The sequence below is a fragment of the Barbus barbus genome, assembly GCF_936440315.1.
Source record: "Barbus barbus genome assembly, chromosome: 35".
Classification (NCBI taxonomy): domain Eukaryota; kingdom Metazoa; phylum Chordata; class Actinopteri; order Cypriniformes; family Cyprinidae; genus Barbus; species Barbus barbus.
In genome coordinates, this window is record NC_136763.1 from 4,916,633 (window position 1) to 4,940,313 (window position 23,681).

Sequence of the window (23,681 nt, forward strand, 5' to 3'; positions counted from 1 at the left end):
GTTTCCTAAATATCTGCAAACATATTTTATGCTTATTACAGTCACTGCACCTTTAAATGCTTGATTTCATTCTAATTCCCAATGTTTTATTGTTCATCAGCTGGAAAAAATTGTTCAGAGAATGATTCTAATGATGCTGTTGCTTTATGCCGTTAGAGTTCCCTGTTCTCAGAGAATTAGAATGATTTTTACCTATTAGGCTATTTTAGTTTGTTGTAAACTTTATTTTTATTGTTATCGTCATTGGTGTGAACAGGCTTTTAAGTCTGTTTTCTGTTGATGTATGTACAAAACTTAACTAAACAATGTTTTAGCTTTCAAAATCGATCAATTTTATCACAAAATTCAAAGCCATTTTGTCCGTATTTAATGTGTAATGACATAACTGTAGAGCATGTGAACGATCATCTCTTATTATTTATTAGCATGAAATAAGCATAAATGAAGATCAGAAGGTATCTCATCAGAAGGTAATGGTAATGCATTAACCAAAGATAATAAATAATAGGACCTAATTGAATTGTTACAATTATTTTACTTAGCCCGTTATTTCTATTTTATTAACAAGTAGTCTTAATAACAAGTACTGTACCTGATATATATCCAAATTAATTGATATTGAATCTAGAGCTTCTGAATTGGAATCAAATCCCGCAATCTGTGTCAATACCCAGCCCTACTGAATCTACGAGTGATTCGGAGTCAGACCCTGCAGTCGCTCATCTAATACGACATTTTAATTTTTTGTGGTGCGCACAGGTTAATATCGACGGCTCTAATCTTACTTGGCATTTGCTTGTGTCCTGAGTTTGTACAGGGATCATAATCCCTCCCTGTCGACAGGCCAGAGGGGTATTAGAGTCCTGACCCCAGAGCATGTGTCGACGACAGGGTCAGAAATTGGATCTGAACTGCTTGAGCGACTCGGGCCCCCACCAAACATCAAAGCCCATCTCATCTGATCCAGGCTGACACACAAACCGACCTCCAACATCACGCTCTCACTGAACCTCTCTGCTCGGGCTAACAGCGACGTGATGAAAGGTAAGGACGACCACCTGCATCGACTCGCTTGCACAGACTGTCATAACACACAGTCACTGGTTTCTGTACTGTCGAACAAGGAGTAGAGATGTGAAGCTTAGAGAATCATCAAAGCTGCATGAGGGTGTGAAAGATCCAATTCCGGGGACAGAGGGAGAGACATGACTCTCGGGTCATAGATGGGAGATGACAAAGGCTGGGACAGATGCTCACATTTTGTTATTAATAAAGGCACCTAGTGAGAAGAGGAATATCTACCGGATCGTTTTCAGATAAAGTATTACTAAAATATTGATGTCAAAATATGGTATATTATATATTCTGCCAAGAATATAGTGGTTATATCTCACTATGTGAATTGTATACTTTTTTTTTTTTTTTTTAATTAGTCTTTGCTTTATATTGTTCATTCAGAATGATCCATGAACCTGGAAGACGCCCGAACACAAGAGGTGGGATTTATTGCATGAACCAATCACAGCCAAACATAACCAGTCATATCACAATGGAGGCATTGCCTTCTCTCACGTGACTTTCCCCCATTCATTCTCAGTTACCCCCCACCAAACCTACCACAGTCTTTAGTGGGGCTGTTAAAAGTCAATGGGCTCAGGGGAGGCGAGAGAGACGCTGACTCCCGCTGTTACTTTAAAATACTATGGAAGTCAGTGGTTACCAGCAACTGTTTGGTTTTCAACATTCTTCCAAATATCTTCTGTTGTGTTCAGCAGAAGAAAGAAACTCATTCATATTTCTGACATGAGAGCAAGTAAATGATGACAGATTTGTAGGTTTTTTTTTTTTTTGTGTGTGTGTGAACTAGCCTCAACTCAGTTAAGTTTGCTAGAAAACATGTAGCTACCTATACATAGGAAGGAGATCATATTTAGGTGTCTGACATTGTCACTGGTTCAGGAAAAGACATGGCATAACTAATAATAACCACTGTCCTGGTAAGGGATAAGCTAAACAGTCACTTTGAGTATAAATAAAGTGAATAGCTGACAGATCCTCCTATTCTCCTCTTTTACTTAGTCTTTCATGCCTCCTCTCATTCTCTTTTTAAAACCCTTTCTAGGTGCACAAAAGATCACTAATGCTCCTGTATGTCAATGACAGCCTTGAAAGCAGGAATAGGCCTCGCTGGGCGATCAAAAGCCCGTTTCGCCCCCTCCCTGTCTGTATATAATGAGACTAAGGCTTCAGCCCTTTCCTTTCTTTATTTGGCGAACCTGAGTATCCCCATTAACATGTCGATTATTAACAGATTTTTGATGTTTCAGCTAATAAGGCTATCATACTCGGGTAATTCGTTTTTTTCAATGGAAGATCATTAGTAATAGGATTATAACTGCAAAGTGCACCCTGAAGGCTCTTCACTTTCTCAGCAATAGCATCGCTCTACACGTCATATCAATGCATTTATGTAGCACTCAGTAACGTGATTTCTGATAGGAGGATGCCAAAGACCACTTTGCATTTTTGGATTCTGAGCACAGTAGATATCTTAAAGTCTAATTAATTTTCTTCATTCAGAAAGTGTTTTTTAGTGATAAGGATAGACCTCCCATGAGGTCTGTGGGCGTTAATGGTGATTGATTCTTCTGTAGATTTCAACTTCATTAAGCATGTTTAAAAAACCAAATTCACTTTGAAGAACTAAACGATCTATGATACTGAAATAATATAATAATGAGATATCAACCAATCAGAAAAGAAGATGTTACCACACTGTAAAAAAAGAAAAGAAAAGTTGAGCCAACTGAAGTTTAAGGCAACCAGCTTCAGCAGATTTTTGAGTTTCCTCAACTTATTTTTTAGGAACTTTCTGAGTTTTCTCAACTTTTTGTTGTGTAAACCTAAAACAAGAAGTTGAGAAAACTCAAAAATTTGCTGAAGCTAGTTGCCTTAAACTTTTAAGTTTGCCCAACTTTTTTTACAGTGCATGGTCATAAAGAGCTGAGCAGTGATAACCATAAACAATGATAATGCACAGCAAATTATATAATCACTGTTAAAATCTATATATTTTGCAATATTTTGTAACTGTAAGTCTCTGGCTTTTTTTGTATCTGTTAGATCTGATTCAGTTTCGTTACTTACAGTCAAAGTACAGGACTCGTTTCTTTAACTAAAACTACAAAAAATGACTTGAAATAACATAAAAAAACTCTTAAACTTGCTGTATTTTAGTTGTCAAGGCAAACTAATTAGTTAGAAGGAATAAAATAACAAACTACAATATATAATATTATAGATATTAATAATAATATTTTTTATATTATTATTATTACACAGATTTGAAATAAAATAAAATATAAAATAATAAATAGACAATCTAAAAAGAAAATGAAAAAAGACAAATACATTAGTTACTTCAAGTAAATTAAAACATCTAAATATTAATAAAATATTAATGATAGTAATAAAACATTAAAATGATACACATAATATTTCTATGTCAGTCTACTTGAATTTTTAAAATGTTGTTATTGTTTCTCCTATTAATTGTTCATGTGGTCTGTCTCCTATACAAAAACAAAATAGAATTTAAATATTTTTATCAGATAAATAAATCAGATTATATTTATCATATAATTTTTTTTGCTTTATATATTGTTTTTTCATTTCAGAGCTAGTTAATTTTTGAAATGCCTGTGGAGAAAATGAATGGGAAAAAGTGTGAGGTCACTGTTACAGATATATGTGTTGTACGTGTAGCTCTCATGTATTGTGAGATATAGAGTGTACTTCAGCATTTACACGGCCTTTGTATACCATCAATTTAGCGGTACCTCACAACTTTTCTCTCTCACTCTGAAACGTTTTTCGCAATCACACACAGCCGGTGTTTTTTCCCCTCCTCTATTGTTCAGCAGCATGAATCTCAACTTGTCTCTGATGTTTAAATGCATGCTGCCATTTAATTGCTTGTTGCTATGACAACACAGACGGTTAACAAAGGCAATGTCGGGATCCGGATAACAAGAGATAGCTATTCCGTCTCTCAGGTAGCCATCTGATTCATCAATATTTATATCACATCCTGCTTTTCAGCAGATCTGAAATTCAATACCAGCCCCCCCCACACAGCCTTAGATGTTTGTTTTCTCTCTCTCTCTCGATCATTCTCATATTGATTTAATTGCATTTTATGTTCACACCTGGCCTAGGAATGTAGCGGGGGATGCTTTTGCCCAAACAGACGGGTAAATGTTTTGCTATCCTTGATTTGTTAAGAGTGAGGTAAATGTCCCCTAGCCCACATATGCTAATTTAAAAAAAAAGACAAAGAGTGAAAAAACTGAGAGAATGACTAGTGAGAGGAGCGTTGGAGGGCTGGTTGGTGTTGCATTTCAGTAAACATCAAGAGAATGAAGGTTAAAGGAGTTCAGCCAAAAAAAAAAGAAAATTCTGTCCTCATTTACTCACTCTCGCGTCATTCCAGACCTCTAGGACTGACTTTCTTCAGTAAAAGTCTGCGTATTATTCCATTAAAATAGGGCAAAATAAATCAGGGAAAGACATCTACTTGCGATTATTATTATACAGTGGGGATCGAAAGTTTGGGAACCCCTTGTAGAATCTGTGAAAATGTGGATAATTTTACCAAAATAAGAGAGATCATACAAAATGCATGTTATTTTTTATTTAGTGCTGTCCTGAGTAAGATATTTTCCATAAAAGATGTTTACATATAGTCCACAATACAAAAAAATAGCTGAAATTATTAAAATAACCACATTCAAAAGTTTGGGAACCCTTGGTTCTTAATACTGTGTGTGGTTACCTGGATGATCTACGACTGTTTTTTTTGTTTTGTGATGGTTGTTCATGAGTCCCTTGTTTGTTCTGAACAGTTCAACAGTTCAAGGTGGATCTCAAAATCATACAGTCACTGCTGGAAAGGGTTAAAATATGCAAAAGATGCTGGAAAAAATGAAGATTCTGCAGGACCTGGAGGATTTTTCTGAAGAACAGTGCTCAGTTTAACTGTTCAGAACAAACAAGGGACTCATGAACAACCATCACAAAACAAAAAAACAGTTGTAGATCATCCAGGTAACCACACACAGTATTAAGAACCAAGGGTTCCCAAACTTTTGAATGTGGTTATTTTAATCATTTCAGCTATTTTTTTTTGTCTTATGGACTATATGTAAACATCTTTTATGGAAAATATCTTACTCAGGACAGCACTAAATAAAAAATAACATGCATTTTGTATGATCTCTCTTATTTTGTTAAAATTATTCACATTTTCACAGATTCTGCAAGGGGTTCCCAAACTTTCGCATGCCACTGTATATATATATAAGTTTAATTTATATAGCGCCTTTCCCATGCTCAAGGGCATTTCACAATGACAAAACAGTATAAGCAATCAGTACATGGACAGTAGACATTTGCCACGTCCAGGACATGCGGTTGTTGCAAACCATAGTAATAATACAGATAGTCAAAATACAGCAAACAATCAGATACAGCATTAAACCATAACAGTTTAAGAAGAAACAGGTAAAGACCGATAATATTGGTTGAACAGATACGTTTTGAGTTTGGACTTAAATTCATGTTGTGTGGTTATTGACCAGAGACACAAGGGCAATGAGTTCCAACATTTAGGAGCCATAACAGAGAAAGATCTCCCTCCCATAGATGAAAGGCGAGATCTAGGAACAAAGACGTTCCCCTTCAGATGATCGAAGTAAACGAGAAGGAGTATATGGAGAAAGTAGGTCAGAGAGATAATGATATATATGATATATTACTATGTATTATTAAAATATATTATTATTATATATAATTATTAAATATTAGTATTGTTACTACTACTACTACTGCTACATGATTTAATAAAACCTAAACAAATCAATAAAGAAATCAGTGGTGATTTGGTTCTCGAGTTCAACTCGAGTAGCTATTGAAATATTGATTTCTTACATAACGCTATCATACAGCTTCAGAGGATTTGAACTTTTGTTAATGAGTCACATGGCCTACTTTCATGATGCTTTATGGTGTTTTTACGTCCTTTTATGGTTTATTGCACCACGTTCACTGATTTTGTCCAGATATATATTTATGCATCCACACATTTTTATTGAATAATGATTCTATTAAAATCTTTGTTACTCTTGTCTTGACAGTCTATTCTTGTTTCAAACTAGAGCAACTGATTCAAAAATTAAATCTGATTAATTACATTATATGCTGATTATGAATACATACATAAATATTTTTCCCTGAAGAGTTACATAAAAAAAAAAAAAACTAGTACAGAAAATAAGTAAATCATTGAATGGACATTCCAAAAAAATGATTTTAGAAGCCAGTATATTGTATTATGCGATAAATGTCTGTACCGTCTGTGCTGTGTTCTTGCTGCTTTCACTTTTTCCTGCTGATAGTCTTAAAGAGACAGTACCGCTTTTCATGCAAATCAATGTAATCTCAATGCAAATTCTACAAATGATGCATGTAAACAATATTATGTAAGATTTGAATGACCGTTATACACTCTAATATATTATGGCACTATAAAAATGTATGAATTTATTAAACAGGCTCCTACATTTGGCTTTCCGTTTTATTATAATTCAGCGGTAGGTGAATGAAACTGTTATGTACCGCTTTCAAACCCCGGCACAAAGGCACGGCGAATGAGCGAGAGAGGGAGAGGGCGGCGGTGGGTCTTGGTTTCCTTCATTTGCAGATATGAAAAGCGAGGCCCTATCCAGACTCATCATTTAAATATCACAGTGGCAGCGAGCTCTTTGATCTCCTCGGTGGTAATTGGGGTCGTAGCAGGCGAGTGATTTTCTGCTCTTTCTCTTTCTGGTCCTCTATCTGAGAGATTTTCCTCTCCAGGAAATCCAGCCACAATCTGGACTCCCCACCAATCTTTCATATCCTTCATCTACCTACTGTACGTGTCAAATCACATCCTGGCCTTCTCTAGTGACAAAATCCAGATGCGCCGCTGAGGGTTTCAAGCAAATAGCTTGCGGGGCGAGCAAATACAAGGGGATGCGCTCAGGAGATTTGTCTTTCCTTCTTTTCTTAGGTGTCCGGTTTTGAGGAGAGATTGCGTAAGCTGTGAGATGAAAGTGGAAAAGGGTTGAACAGTTTAATTTTTCCTTCAAATTTTTTTTATAATAGCTTTAATATTTTTAGCTGTGCTGCTTTAAAAGGATGTATTTATAAATGCAGAGAGGCTTTTCACATGCAGACACCATGTTGTTATGCTGTCAGTATGGTACATGCTCTCCATAAAGTTGCATCTCTAAATTCATCCGTTCTAAAGCACCGCTGTTATTGCTTTTGTAACAAATCCACTGTCTTCAGCAATATATTTAAAGACATAATACTGTGTTTTGAGTAGTTCTGTATTATGTATGCTCTTTGTATACATACGAACAGATGACAAAACACGTCAAATCTCCTTTAATTTGAATGATTTAGATTTTCTTAAAATTTCAAGATTGATATTTTAATGTAAATGAATCATTCTGATGGGTTCGTCACTGTATTAGAAAACAAATTAAATAGTTCATATAAAATTAATAAACTAAGTCAATTCATAGATAATATATAAAAGTACATTTATACATATTGATATTGTAATTTATATTTATCTATAATGAAAATGCTAAACATAAAAATGATATGTAATATATAAAATATTTAAATAGGTTATTTATAAATACTACATATTATATTTAATATTAATCTGTAATGTATATACTAAATATTTATTTATACAGTGCTTAACAAATTTATTAGACCACCTGTCATAATGAAGAGAGAAAATAAATATTTTAGGAATCTGTCAAAAACGTGTTTAAAACTAAAAATTGTATAATCATTTATTTGGCAAATAACAAACTGAAACAACCAAATAGGCTTTATTCACACATAAACAACAATAAAAAACTTCCATATTTTATTTTTATTTCGTATGGCCTCGATAACACCTTGCATTCTTGTTGGCATTATTTTTATGTAATTTTCCACAGTTTCTGTTGTTATTGTCTTCCAAATAGTTTAATGTTGTTCCCAAAGACTTGCTTTTGAATAAACTTTTGTTTGATCTATCCTTGAATCCATTTAATCCCATCAATAATTATATTTTGCATTAGAAACACTGTGACTAACACATACTGGTGTGGATTAACTATTATAGAAACATGAAAATGTATTTTGGTAATCACCAATACTGTTAGTTTAGGGCAGCTGAGTAAGTTTCTTATGCAAGTCTCTTCAAGGCTGCATTTATTTGATCAACAATACAGAAAAAAATTGTAATATTGTGAAATATTATTGCATTTTAAAATAATGGTTTTCTATTTTAAGGTACTTCAAAATATAATTTATTTATGTGATGCAAAACTCATCAGTGCTGAATTTACTCCTATCTTCAGTGTCACATGATCCCTCAGAAATCATTCTAATATGCTGATTTATTATCAATGTTGGAAATGGTTGTGCTGTCATTACAACTGTAACCTATAATGTATGTATATAAATAAATATATATGTATAAACACATATGTTGCTTTGCAGAAGAGTTACTAGCTATGTTTCCATATTCCTGTTTTTATGCGCATTTTGAAATATCGCATCAGAAACGAGTGATGGAAACAATTTTCGAAAAAAAAAAATCCCTTAATTTGCAAAAAAGTTTTTACGCTCGCTTGAAGCCTAATGTGAATGATGGGAGATGGAAACGCATGTGCTGAATAAATTTTGCATGCGCATCAAAAAAGCCATTTGACTTTGCTCTATGGGACGGCATAATTTGACTAATCAGCGAATAGATCTTCTTGCACAGCATCTGAAATGTTGTTATGGTCATTCAGAAATGCCCGAGCAAAGTTTGTTGTCAAAGTATTTCTGTATAATTGCCTCCCAGAAATGTTTTACACGACTGCTTTCCCAAACAGGAGGCATCCACCTCCAAAAGCAATGACCGCATTTAATGTGTATCGTCTGCTCATTCTTCGTAGTCATATCTAAGTGACTTTTCTTAATGATATTTAGAGTGATTTTGTTTTCTTTAATTCATTGAATGGGAATGGTGCTTATTCGCAAATGTGTTATGCGATATTCCAATGTTGCGCATAAGTTAAATTCACAACTTTGGATGGAAACCTGCAATGTTGGATGAAATATTGAAGTAGAAAATAGAAGCAAAGCCCTGTAGTTTGACCCTTTGTAGTGTCTCCTCAGAGTCTGTGAAGAGGTCAAAAGGAATAATAGATATGTCTGACAACACCTTTATACAGCTAACTGTTTGAAACCATCAGTTTCCAGCGCTCTGTCCTGAAATGACTTTCTGTGCACCGGGACCTGCACTAGTATTTGTGCTTGCCCTGCCAGTAGGCTGCTGTCGACCCTGGATGTATGTGTGCGCCCTATTTCTTAGAGACCTCAGGGCTCAGATAGCCCTCTGCCCAGACCGCTTTCTCCCATTAGGCTCCAGCAGAGTCTGTCTACACATCTAAACACACTTATCAGGTCTATTAAGAACCTTCCTACATCTCTGCGAACTTCCAAGAGGTCAAATCTCCCTTGAGGAATTGTATCAGAGGCTTACATCTATATCAAAGCTATGCCATAAGTCCCATGGGGGCATAAAACAGCCGGTGAACTAGTAGCTGCTGTAAGAACATGAACTGTTTTTTGCGGCTTATTTCTGTTGTGTTGCGGCTTGTTTCTGTTGTGTTGCTGCTTGTTTTCGTTGTGTTGCTGCTTGTTTCTGTTGTGTTGCGGCTTGTTTCTGTTGTGTTGCTGCTTGTTTTCGTTGTGTTGCGGCTTGTTTCTGTTGTGTTGCTGCTTGTTTCTGTTGTGTTGCTGCTTGTTTTCGTTGTGTTGCTGCTTGTTTCTGTTGTGTTGCGGCTTGTTTTCGTTGTGTTGCTGCTTGTTTCTGTTGTGTTGCGGCTTGTTTCTTTTGTGTTGCTGCTTGTTTTCGTTGTGTTGCTGCTTGTTTCTGTTGTGTTGCTGCTTGTTTCTTTTGTGTTGCTGCTTGTTTTCGTTGTGTTGCTGCTTGTTTCTGTTGTGTTGCTGCTTGTTTTCGTTGTGTTGCTGCTTGTTTCTGTTGTGTTGCTGCTTGTTTTCGTTGTGTTGCTGCTTGTTTCTGTTGTGTTGCTGCTTGTTTCTTTTGTGTTGCTGCTTGTTTTCGTTGTGTTGCTGCTTGTTTCTGTTGTGTTGCTGCTTGTTTTCGTTGTGTTGCTGCTTGTTTCTGTTGTGTTGCGGCTTGTTTCTTTTGTGTTGCTGCTTGTTTTCGTTGTGTTGCTGCTTGTTTCTGTTGTGTTGCGGCTTGTTTCTTTTGTGTTGCTGCTTGTTTTCGTTGTGTTGCTGCTTGTTTCTGTTGTGTTGCGGCTTGTTTTCGTTGTGTTGCTGCTTGTTTCTGTTGTGTTGCGGCTTGTTTCTGTTGTGTTGCGGCTTGTTTCTGTTGTGTTGCTGCTTGTTTCTGTTGTGTTGCTGCTTGTTTTCGTTGTGTTGCTGCTTGTTTCTGTTGTGTTGCTGCTTGTTTCTGTTGTGTTGCTGCTTGTTTTCGTTGTGTTGCTGCTTGTTTCTGTTGTGTTGCTGCTTGTTTCTGTTGTGTTGCTGCTTGTTTTCGTTGTGTTGCTGCTTGTTTCTGTTGTGTTGCTGCTTGTTTCTGTTGTGTTGCTGCTTGTTTTTGTTGTGTTGCTGCTTGTTTCTGTTGTGTTGCTGCTTGTTTTCGTTGTGTTGCTGCTTGTTTCTGTTGTGTTGCGGCTTCTTTCTTTTGTGTTGCTGCTTGTTTCTTTTGTGTTGCTGCTTGTTGTCGTTGTGTTGCGGCTTGTTTCTGTTGTGTTGCGGCTTGTTTCTTTTGTGTTGCTGCTTGTTTTCGTTGTGTTGCTGCTTGTTTCTGTTGTGTTGCGGCTTGTTTCTGTTGTGTTGCGGCTTGTTTCTTTTGTGTTGCTGCTTGTTTTCGTTGTGTTGCTGCTTGTTTCTGTTGTGTTGCGGCTTGTTTCTGTTGTGTTGCGGCTTGTTTCTTTTGTGTTGCTGCTTGTTTTCGTTGTGTTGCTGCTTGTTTCTGTTGTGTTGCGGCTTGTTTCTGTTGTGTTGCGGCTTGTTTCTTTTGTGTTGCGGCTTGTTTCTTTTGTGTTGCTGCTTGTTTTCGTTGTGTTGCGGCTTGTTTCTGTTGTGTTGCTGCTTGTTTTCGTTGTGTTGCGGCTTGTTTCTGTTGTGTTGCTGCTTGTTTCTGTTGTGTTGCTGCTTGTTTCTGTTGTGTTGCTGCTTGTTTCTGTTGTGTTGCGGCTTGTTTCTTTTGTGTTGCTGCTTGTTTTCGTTGTGTTGCTGCTTGTTTCTGTTGTGTTGCGGCTTGTTTCTTTTGTGTTGCTGCTTGTTTCTGTTGTATTGCGGCTTGTTTCTTTTGTGTTGCGGCTTGTTTCTGTTGTGTTGCGGCTTGTTTCTGTTGTGTTGCTGCTTGTTTTCGTTGTGTTGCTGCTTGTTTCTGTTGTGTTGCGGCTTGTTTCTTTTGTGTTGCGGCTTGTTTCTTTTGTGTTGCGGCTTGTTTCTGTTGTGTTGCGGCTTGTTTTCGTTGTGTTGCTGCTTGTTTCTGTTGTGTTGCGTCTTGTTTCTTTTGTGTTGCTGCTTGTTTTCGTTGTGTTGCTGCTTGTTTCTGTTGTGTTGCTGCTTGTTTTCGTTGTGTTGCTGCTTGTTTCTGTTGTGTTGCTGCTTGTTTTCGTTGTGTTGCTGCTTGTTTCTGTTGTGTTGCTGCTTGTTTTCGTTGTGTGGTGCTAATTTCGCTGTGTTGTGATTTGTTTTCTTTTTGTTTCGGTTTGGTGATTTTGTTGTGTTGCGACTTGTTTCTGTTGTGTTGCATCTTGTTTCCATCGTGTTGTGCTGATTTCGTTATGTTGCGGCTTGTGTCTGTTGTGTTGCGTCTTGTTTCCATCGTGTTGTGGAGATTTCGTTGTGTTGTGCAATATTGGGAGACTGTACAGAGCGGTTCAAACATGGCTTTGCAACAAGGTCATGTGTGTTGCAACAACATGAGGGTGAGTAAAAGATGATATAATTAGAAATCCTTTCATTAAACGAAACGAAACATTTGTCTTTGCTTTCTTTCCAGACCTAACTTCCTTTTTCAAGCAGACATTCCCTGTTCGGAGACGAAAGCTCTCAACACATTAATAATGCAGAGAAATCGAGCTGTCATTGAAACAAAGGTGGCTCAATGGTTGAGGTGAATCACAGATAAGCCAAGTTGCTGTGCCCTTGTGGGTCTGAACCGTTCTCTGAGGTGGTAATTAAAGATATGGGCTAGTAACTGAAAGGTTTGTAGGTTTGAACCACGAGAGACCGTTTGTAAAACTAATGTTACTGTTAACCTACCCAATTATATGTTACTTCATTATGGGGTTACAGGTGACACACACATGCAGCTAATTATACAGAATTGATTGCAGTGTCCAATTGAAAGTAGGTCATCAGATATTAGGCGCATTTTGTGTCATAAGGCTTTGACCCACTGGACTATAATTGATTATGCATAAAACTATTTACAAATGAATTAATAAAAGAACATGGAAGACTAAATATTTAGACTAAAGACACTTTCATATGACTGCTGTCAGGGCTTCCGTGCATATCTCAACACAATCATAATGCACTTCTTTGACCATCACCGTATGTAAAGTCATGGAAGAGGGAGTTTATGTTTAGGTAGGTAGCGGGAAGGTAATAAGAAAGTGTTCTCAGTAAACCGTGAGATTAAACCGTGAGAAGTGAAAGCAAATAAACGAAGTGACATGCATTTGAGTCAAGGCTTTTTATTATTATTACCAAAAACTGTTTTGCAAAATGTTTTGGTTAACCCAGCTGCAGTTTTATGGTTAAGAGACAACAGATTTGTTAGTAATAAAAAAAAAAAAAAATGGTCAAGTGGTGTAATTAAATATTTACTGTTGAAAAGTTTGGGGTCAGTAAGATTTATTTTCTTTGATTTATTTAATTACCCCTTACCAAGGCTGCATTTATTTGATAAAAAATACAATAAAAACACTAATATTGTTAAATAGTATTAAAATAAAAATAACTAAAGTTCAAAATAACTCTTTTCTATTTTAATATCTTTTAAAATGCAATTTATTACTGTTATGCGAAGCTGAATGTTCAGCAGACATTACTCCATTCTTCAATGTCACATGATCCTTCAGAAATGATTGATTTGGTGCTCAAGAAACAGTTATTAATATTGTCAATGTTAAAAATTATTTTTTAAGATTATTTTGTTCATAATTATTTGATGAAGAGAAACTTAAATAGGACAGCTTTTTTAAAATGTTCTATATATCTATCTGTATGTGTGTGTGTGTGTGTGTGTGTAACAAAGGCTTTCTGTCATTTTTGCATCCTTACTGAATAAATGCATCCTTACTGAATACAATTAATTTGTTAAAAAAATCTTTCTGACATCAAATTTTAATGGTGGATTGATTGATTGATTTACTTTTAATTTACTTACTGCCATAGGGTTTGTTTATAATAAAAAAATTAAGTGGTGTAATGAGATGTTTTAACAGTTCAAAGAGTTAAATATAGAGTTGCGCACATAGTTAAATATGACTTAAACTTTAAATATTGCAATGCACCATTTAGCCTTTCAGGAACCTTCTGTTTTGTAACGGTTTTGTTTTTTGCTCCACAGAATTCACAGGAAACACGAGTTTTGTAAAAGGCCTTCAAGTCCTTTTTGGTCTAGTTATTTTTCTCCGGCCTTGTGTGCTTGAATATAAGCTATTTGATGTGCACCTGAACACCTGGTTCCTTGTTGTGGTGTTCGTATGATTGTTTTGATTCGTACCTCTGAGCGAAACCATTCAGACACTGCAGTCCTTGCCGTTTTTCATCAGAAATGAGCACACTCTTTATTCATGCCTAGCAAGAGGGCCACATGGACAGCTGGAGGTTATTTTGATGGCTGTCTCTAAATGAGATGCCTCTCCTTTCAGTTCTGCCTAACACACATTACTTTCATCCTTTGCAGTATAAACTACTCAGTGAGATTTAGTGTGTGTGTGCGTGGGTGTTTCTGCGTCTGTAATTATGTTCGAACCCTCCAAGGAATCTGTCGAAAAGCCATTTTGTAAGCATTATCATTAAATATAACTTACATCTTTGTGGTAATCAAGAAACACTTGTTAACCAAAAGACTGCGCTAACATTTGCATGATGGCTCCATCATGGGCGCCTCTCCATGGAGAATGACTCGGTTGCGTCTCGATGAGCGATATATCACAACTATAACGAGATAATGGAGGTAGACGTGCTGGCATGGAGGAAATATGAGGTCTGACTCCCTAACGTGACTCGGATCGGTTTCTTCCACATTAACCTTGCGGTAATTGAGTTCTATAATCTTAGGTATCTGGGCGAGTAAATTGGAACGAAGTGTTTCATTTCTCGAGGCGTTTCCGATGCTTTCGCCATCCCGACCCATAGATGGTTCTCCCGCCACGCTTGGCTTGGAGGTTCATTGCAGCTGGAGGGAAGGGGACGGGGTAAATAGAAGAAAAGCGCTCTTGCGTCTCTTCCCCTCCTGTCCTCGGATCCGCTCCCTCCTTCCAAACTCCATCCTGCTCCAGCTGCCTCCGTCGCTGCCGTCTCTCCCAGGGGTGGAGGAAGTTACAGCGTGCCGTCCCATCAGCCAATGGGAGCAGCTGGTTCATGGTGGGGGAAAGATGGGGCGTTGTGGAAACAGCTGCCTCAGACAGACAGCTGAGGAGCCTGATTGCTCCCCAAAAAAATGTTTTGTTCCCAGCATGCAACCAAGTCCAAATCCCCATTCTGCCATGGACCAAGGGTTCATCGCCTGGTTTTGCTTCTTAGTATGAGTTTACTCAATCTTGTGTAGCCAGAGTTTTTTCTTTTAACAAAGTCCTATGCTCCTTACAACTTATTCTGACCAGTAAATGCTAGCTTAGACAAGAAGAGAGGGTCGGAGCGACCAAATCCTTCCATAAATTTAGTGCAATTTAATGCCACTGATCTTCAGCTTCAGTTTAAAGGGATTGTTCACCAAAAGATGAAAATTACCCCATGATTTACTCACCCTCAAGCCATCCTACATGCACATGACTTTCTTCTTTCAGATGAATTTAATCTGCATTATCAGTGGCGTAGCGTCTGGGTATGCTGGTGCATATGGGCCCGGGCAGACTGAACTTTTAATTGAAACGAGGGAATGAATTTCCCTTGTCTGACAGCTTATCAGAATTCTCAGCCCGAGTCCGACTGGAGCCAGTGTCTTTTTTTTCTCTCTCTCTCCTTCCCATTACACAGCTGCTGTTGCAGCCATTAAAATAGTTCAGTTTCAGTTTTTAATGGCAAAGTGGTAATATTTATTTTCGTTTCTTTATTAACGTCCCTCTATTATGGGTTATGAAAGGTTCATATTTTGGTTTTGGGAATCTCCAACAACAGGTTGGCATGCATGCAAGGTCAAAAACACTTTAATTTTCTTATAATATGCATTTATTTTTACCTTATTTGCTCAAAGACTCTCAAACAATTCGTTCAACGATTCATTTTTCCAAACCCCTCCTTTGTGTGACGCCAGTCTGCGGTGATTGGTCGATTTCATTTAAAGCAGAGTTTGTGAGCTTTTAACGTTCCAAAAGCGGCACCTAGTGACACAAAATGAATTTGCATTTTCATTCAGACCAATGCTAAAATCCAAGTTTTCCCAGGCCTGCGCTGCAACAAGTGGGCGGGCAATATGCTAATGTTTCATGTTGACGTCAACATGAAATAGCTTGGAATTCATTTTAAAAATTACTTGTTTCAGTCGACTCTTTCTTTTGACAATGGGCCTCATTCATGAAACACGAGCAGAACGAATTTTTGTGTAAATCATTCGTAAAGCCGTTCTGACGTAAACTTTCAAATTTATGAAAATGTTCGTATTTTCAAAACGTTAGTTGGTACGATAGAAATGTACACCTGCTCCCTACCATGTGTAAATGGTGCGTAAAACATTCTGTGTTCATTTTGGCAAACTAATGACAATGAATTTTGATGCACTGCCATTATAATATTTTACAAGTTCGTTTGCTCTGTTTTATTTTTTTATTTGTAGCTGAGAGTTGATAAAAAAAGCTCCGGTTTGGCTTTGGGTAGAACGCATAGAACGTAGCGCTTGTCACTGTCACTTTTTACCCAGCCGTCCAATCAATGGAAGAGGGGCGGGACAAATACCACACCGACCAATCATCCTACTTTTACAACAACTGAACTGTTCTCAAGCGCCGCCAGCTGGTTGTTTTTAGAAGAGCCTATCTATTGAATATCTATTGTTAACTGTATAGCCTATTAGTCTATTTTGCATTTATGCAATATACTGGAGCCAAACCTGAGAAAGTAGACCAGAATATTCCATTGTGTTCCTGGACACGCAATTTGCATAGCTGTAATTCATAGGCAGGGATTATGCTAATTGTGTACGAGCGTGCACGAGCGCCCTATTTACGGATGATTGGAATTCATTAACATGCGCATGTTTAACTATCAAATCGGACGTTTACAAAGCGTTTGTGAATCTGGAGGAGAGTTTTCCCGAAGGTCCGTTTTACGCGCAAATTACTCAGAATTTACTCCTATATTTACAAATATTTCATGAGTGAGGCCCAATAACTTAATACACGTGCACTTTCAGATTTAAAACTTTGCAGGATGTGTTCATTCGCTTAGAGCTGTGTTGCACACTGCATGGAAGGTAATTTTCAAAAATCCATTATAAGGGCACTTTAAGTTAATTTAAAAATATATTTGGAACATTTCATGTTTGTTAAATTCAAGTTTTTGTTTTTAAAGGAACGACCAAGCGGCAGACAGTGAATTGAGCATGCTTGATCAATTTAGCCTTCTTAAATCAACAGGACGACTTGCCTAAAATAAAAACTATAGACATAAAACACTTCATGCATTTCTGAGTATTAATTTAAACATTTAATCTAGATATATCCAAACACGCAAATCCAATCTTTTGTGCAGAGAGTGGAAGCTGAATCGCGCTTTGCAGGACATAGGAGGCACCAGCACAATAACTTTAATTTATCATATTAATGGTCATATTACCCCAATTTTACAGTCTCCGCACTGGCTACCTATTAAGTTCCGTATCATTTACAAAATATTATTACTTGCCTATAAGGCCCTAAATGGTTTATCTCGTACCTAACTCATCTTCTACCACGCTACAATCCAACCTGCTCCCTAAGGTCGCAAAACTCTGGACTTTTGGTAGTACCTAGGATAGCAAAGTCCACTAAAGGAGGTAGAGCTTTTTCACATTTGGCTCCTAAACTCTGGAATAGCCTTCCTGATAACGTTCGGTGTTCAGATACACTCTATCTGTTTAAATCTAGATTAAAGACACATCTCTTTAGCCAAGCATTCAGACATAATGCATCTTAATGTGAAAATAATAATAATTTCTTAATTTCTAAAATATTGAATGGTAGGGTATATTTCTAGCTTTAGCTCATTTCCGAATTTTAAAATAGCTGGAGAACATCTCTGTGGATTACAGTAATTGTGGCTTTCTTTCTGTACCATTATTCCATTATTTCTATTTTTACAGTTTGTGCAGGAACCAGGGCTAAGTTAGAAAAATAATATTGCCAGGCACCTTTTGACAGAAAATACTTTTTTTTTTTTGGTCTATACCTATTTTGATTATTAAAATTGTATAAATCCAGACACGAAGGTTGAAAATTTCACTGGTTTTATAAATGACATGAAACAGGATACGCAACACTTCCATAATGTAATGCATTTCCAAGTGAAACATAATATATATTCTTTCTTTTTTTGCTACAATAATAAGTGTTTTTTTTGTTAATAAAGCTGATTGTAATCCAGAATAAAGAATATAAAAGCTCTTTCTTTAGAGTTAAAACAAGTTACAGACTGGCCAATAGCAAGCATTATCGATTTAAATCCCTGCAGATCTTTGACAGAGTCTTAAATTCTTAAAGTGGTCTTGCTTGTAGTCTCTCCCTTGAAATACTATTTAATATTGACTCGAGAAGGCGTTAAGACCATAGAGCCAGAGAGCGGAGCAGAATTGTACTATTACCACTGCATTAATAATGTAGGCACAAAGATAAGCACCACTGTGAACGAAGAGCGAGGATGCTGGAGGGTCAGAATCCTGTTTCCTCTTCATCTTCTTTTGAGTGGCTCTGACCCCCGAGGTCCTCGCAGGCTGCTAGATGCATCTCTCTTCCATCTCTTGGAGGAATTATCAAACTCTTATGGGCCACTCATTTCCCCGGCCTCTTGGTGAGATCTCATTCCATTTGAGAACAATCCAGAAAGCTTTGAATTGCGAAAGGTAGCCTCAGTTGACTTTTGGTGATGCTTCAAAATTGACACTACAGTATTTACTTTCTTAATAAATGTTCCTGGTTTTATTGTGTGCAATTCATCAGTTTAACCAATTCCTATTGGATAAAATGTCGCACCCCACATTTTATCTGGTGGAATGTTTCCTTCATGTATATCATGTCATGTTATGGATGTAAAATAGGTTTGGAATGTCTTTGGTTGACTTTAAAAGAACAAAGTTGTGTTCATCTTAAATGTAGTTACTTTTTTCCTCCTCAGAATCAGTAGTTTGTAGGAATACATATATTTACTATATTTTTTATGAACATTTGAAATGAACTTTTGAAATGAAGTTTTAGTTGTTTTAACTCATTTTATGTGGTTTTGTCATTTTATTATTATTTTTTTAATTAAAATACTATTTAGATCTATTTTAATTTTTAATTTTTATTTTTACTTTTTTTGTCTGATATTTATATTTTAATTTATTTCATCTTTATTTCAAGCAACAAAAATGTTATATATATACAGTATCTCACAGAAGTGAGTACCTCCCTCACATTTTTGTAAATATTTTATTATATCTTTTCATGTGACAACACTGAAGAAATGATACTTTGCTACAATGTAAAGTAGTGAGTGTACAGCTTGTATAACAGTGTAAATTTGCCCCTCAAAATAACTCAACACACAGCCATTAATGTCTACACCACTGGCCACAAAAGTGAGTACACCCCTAAATGAAAATGTCCAAATTTGGCCCAATTAGCCATTTTCTCTCCCTGCTGTCATGTGACTCGTTAGGGTTACATGGTCTCAGGTGTGAATGGGGAGCAGGTGTGTTAAATTTGGTGTTATCGCTCTGACACTCTCATACTGGTCACTGGAAGTTCAACATGGCACCTCATGGCAAGGAACTCTCTGAGGATCTGAAAAAAAGAATTGTTGCTCTACATAAAGATGGCGTAGGCTATAAAAAGATTGCCAAGACCCTGAAACTGAGCTGCAGCACGGTGGCCAAGACCATACAGCGGTTCAACAGGACAGGTTCCACTCAGAACAGGCCTCGCCATGGTCGACCAAAGAAGTTGAGTGCACGTGCTCAGTATCATATCCAGAGGTTGTGTTTGGGAAATAGACGTATGAGTGCTCCCAGCATTGCTGCAGAGGTTGAAGGGGTTGGGGGGTCAGCCTGTCAGTGCTCAGACCATACGCCACACACTGCATCAAATTGGTCTGCATGGCTGTCGTCCCAGAAGGAAGCCTCTTCTAAAGATGATGCACAAGAAAGCCTGAAAACAGTTTGCTGAAGACAAGCAGACTAAGGACATGGATTACTGGAACCATGTCCTGTGGTCTGATGAGACCAAGATAAACTTATTTGGTTCAGATGGTGTGTGGCGTCAACCAGGTGAGGAGTACAAAGACAAGTGTATCTTGCCTACAGTCAAGCATGGTGGTGGGAGTGTCATACTCTGGGGCTGCATGAGTGCTGCTGGCCCTGGAAGCTACAGTTCATTGAGGTAACCATGAATGCCAACATGTACTGTGACAAAGAAGCTGAGGGTAAAGGTGATGGACTGGCCAAGCATTTCTCCAGACCTAAACCGTATTGAGCATCTGTGGGGCATCCTCAAACGGAAGGTGGAGGAGCGCAAGGTCTCCAACATCCACCAGCTCCATGATGTCGTCATGGAGGAGTGGAAGAGGACTCCAGTGGCAACCTGTGAAGCTCTGGTGAACTCCATGCCCAAGAGGGTTAAGGCAGTGCTGGAAAATAATGGTGGCCACACAACATATTGACACTTTGGGCCCAATTTGGACATTTTCACTTAGGGGTGTACTCACTTTTGTGGCCAGCGGTTTAGACATTAATGGCTGCGTGTTGAGTTATTTTGAGGGGACAGCAAATTTACACTGTTATACAAGCTGTACACTCACTACTTTACATTGTAGCAAAGTGTCATTTCTTCAGTGTTGTCACATGAAAAGATATAATAAAATATTTACAAAAATGTGAGGGGTGTACTCACTTCTGTGAGATACATATATATATATATATACTGTATATAGTTTTATTTTTTACAGAATCTAACAATAATAGCCATCAACTTTTCTCTCCTGCTGACCTGGTGAATAAAATTAAGTCCCAAAGATCATCATTTGTTTCTGAATATTCAGTTTCACATGTATTTCCTTCACATTATGCAAGATAATGTGAAGTTTCATGTTTTTAATAAACCTTACATTTTTTTTACTTTTTTCCTCTAGATTTATTCCATTTAAAAGACCACAACAAAGGAAACAAGATGTAGATGCCAAAATTAGGATTATATGTCTTTTGATATTATAAATTCTTGATTATGCATGAAATTAATGAAAAACAAGCAGTTCATATTGTGGGATTATAGACTAAAGCCCTGTTTGGATGGGACTAGTTTTCCCTCAGGTCAGGTGCATGTGTGTTTCACAGAATTTTCATTTACATTTTTTTAATGGTATCCAAATCTGTTTATTCACTCAGGCGTCCTCTGAGAAACCGAATCCTGCTGGATAGGACTATCTTTGATCATAGTATATATTTACCCTTCTCCTCATTTGTTTAGACCTTTCTTGGAAACCAATGAATCTACTTTTCTGATTGTGCCACACGGTGCACTATCTTTATAGATTTTAACCACTTCCAGGATAAAATAATGGTTGGTGATTCAAGTGAGTCAACAAGAAGTATCTGATCACTGCAGCAGCGGCATCAGGTATGATCTATATAATAAGTCACATAAGTCTTGTTTATTTCAGTGGGTTTCTTGACTCTCACATCAGACTCTTGTGCTTTGAATGGGTGATGCAAACGTCAAAAGCAAAGCCATACCGTCATTGCAGCAGATGTTGAGCTGGTTTATCTGTTCAGTAAACTCGTTCTCCTCTATAGTCTCTGTTCGTGGCACAGAAAGTGAGAAACGCCTCTTGAAGTTCTTCATCTTATTCATGTCGCTGGACCAGAAGTCCTGTGGAGGATGCAAGAACAGTGTGAGTTAATGTCTTGGTTATTTTATTAGAGAAGGCAACATTTGTTTTGATGTGCTGTCTACATGAAAGCTGTCTTGATATTATTGGGCTCTCTTGTGTTTTTGTCTTTTAAAATCTATCTGAAGAATCTGAGATTGAATGTTTACAGCTTTTCAGAGAGATTTGCTTCTGTTCTGGCATTGCTTGCTGTTTTACGCTCTGTCAGAGCGCCAAGTTTGGTGTTGTTTACACAAAAACTCCAATATAACAAGTCTGCAATCAAAAGTCTGAGATCTCAGTAATGAACTCAAATGTTTCTCATTAAACTCCTCAAAGTAGAAATGATCTCAGCTGCTATCTGCATAGATTTTGTAGCTCTATACTCTTGCTTAAGGTCAGCTATTGATTCATTTGTGTCTGTTTTTTCTCCTCAAGGGAATTTTTGGAGAACAATCTGAGACTATGATTCATGAGCTATAAAAGAGCAACCTCTGAGCAATATGTTTTTCTTGGGGTAGACCTGTCAAAACAAATGTGTTCATATCTGTCGAACTTGGGGTGTGCGATATTGACATAATTTCTTTGTGTTTGGGGGGATTTTGTCAATTACATTACTGTAATTAAACAATATTTTTCTGAGTGTGTTTTTGTGCTGGTACTTTGGCTGGTTTAGACCTGTCATGGATAAAAATATATAACATTAAAACCGCCAGTAGGTGGCAGCAAGTCCCTGCCTAAATGAGTAATTCATTGAATCATTCGTTTAAATGATTTGTTCAAAACGACCGATTCATTTAGAAACGAAGGAAGTCTTTATGAATGAATCATTGACTCACTGACTCATGATTCATTCAAAAACAGATTAATTCAGGAACAAAACACTGCAGTGTTGCTCTGAGATGCACAAACGTTCAGATTAGACTGTGGAACTATTTAAAAAAAAAATACAATATTGTGTCTATAATGCAACTCATTCAATATTCTCGTTAGTTAGAGAAAGGGTAAAAATTAAGAGCATTTTGGTGTAAGACTTCTTTACTAATAAAGTGTAAAAATGTACTATAATACACTTGAAAAGTGTACATTACGTCCCTTATAAGCGATAAAGTGGTTGCTGTATATGGACAAACACTCTGTTTAAAGAGACATAATTAATAGATGTCTAATGATATTACATTTCTCCACAGCTGAAGTTCTGCTCCGTCTCACTGGATCTTATAAAAATCTCTCGAATTCTCTTCCTTTCTGCTCCTAAGTTACCAGGCAGAGCGGTTGCTAAGGGTTCCAGAGCTGTTCGTTTAATTCCGGGTGTGAGATCGTGCGGTGTTCTTTACTAATTATTTTGAAAGTGGGAGACTAGCCAATACTTCCATTGCTAATTAGCGTCAGCTACCCCTAAAATAACTGCGTCTCAGAGCACCATTGTTTCTCAAATTACTGAAACAGAAATGCAAAATAATAAATTAATTCTAATAGTGCTAAAAAAGTTCCCTTGTCAGCTGTGGTGGTGTTTTCCCCCTCCTCTGCCTCACGTTCTCTTCCTCTCTTTGATTATAGTGGTTGTTTTTGCTAAGAATAATGATTTAGTCTTCCTGTCTTTGAAACATGACTCTCATTGTTACGGGGCTGACGAGACGTGAGACGTGCGGATCCATGCAAAGCTTTATTATGAAACATGGTCATAAAACAGGCAGAGTCAGAGATCGGCAAACAGGTATGGCAAGGGCAAGACAGAGCAATCCGTGGAGCAAGCGTGGGTCGACGATCGGCGAACAGTATCCAAAAGGGCAAGGCAGAGAGATAATCCAGAAACGAAAGCAATAATCCAAACGGCAAGGCAAAGGGGTAAATCCAGGAAACACGGGCAGGGTCAGACACGGCAAGATAAACAAGGCAAGACAAGACTATAACAATGGCTCTGTAAAGTAGCTATCCCTGGGAGAGTGATAAGTGCTAAACAATTACAGAAACTGAACAGAAACACGGCAGGCACGGTAAAGCAGCTAGCGCTAGGAGAGCACTAAATGCAGACAATACTCGGCCCAGAGCAAGAGGAAGTCCCAGGTTAAATAGTGAGTGCGTGATTGTGAAATGAGCATCAGGTGTGTGTGATGAGTGAATGGTGACAGCTGTGATCTGTGCAATGCATTGTGGGAACTGTAGTCCAGTGTGCTGTGTAGTGTGAGAGTCAATGTGGTGAACGGGTGACCTCTGGTGGTGGTAAACCAGGAGAGCATGGACCAGATTCGTGACACTCATAAGGC

General features: G+C 37.4%; 1 protein-coding gene across 1 annotated transcript in view; it reads right to left on the bottom strand.

Moving 5' to 3' along the window:
* The window catches only part of LOC306854888 (cyclin-dependent kinase 18-like), a 73,590-nt gene that overhangs the window by 27,136 nt on the left and 22,773 nt on the right, over nt 1–23,681 (bottom strand). Inside the window, exon 2 of the mRNA XM_079393186.1 lies at nt 21,281–21,416. Coding sequence (XP_079249312.1) covers nt 21,281–21,398 — 118 coding nt within the window. The 5' untranslated portion in view covers nt 21,399–21,416. The remainder of the gene's footprint in view (nt 1–21,280; nt 21,417–23,681) is intronic.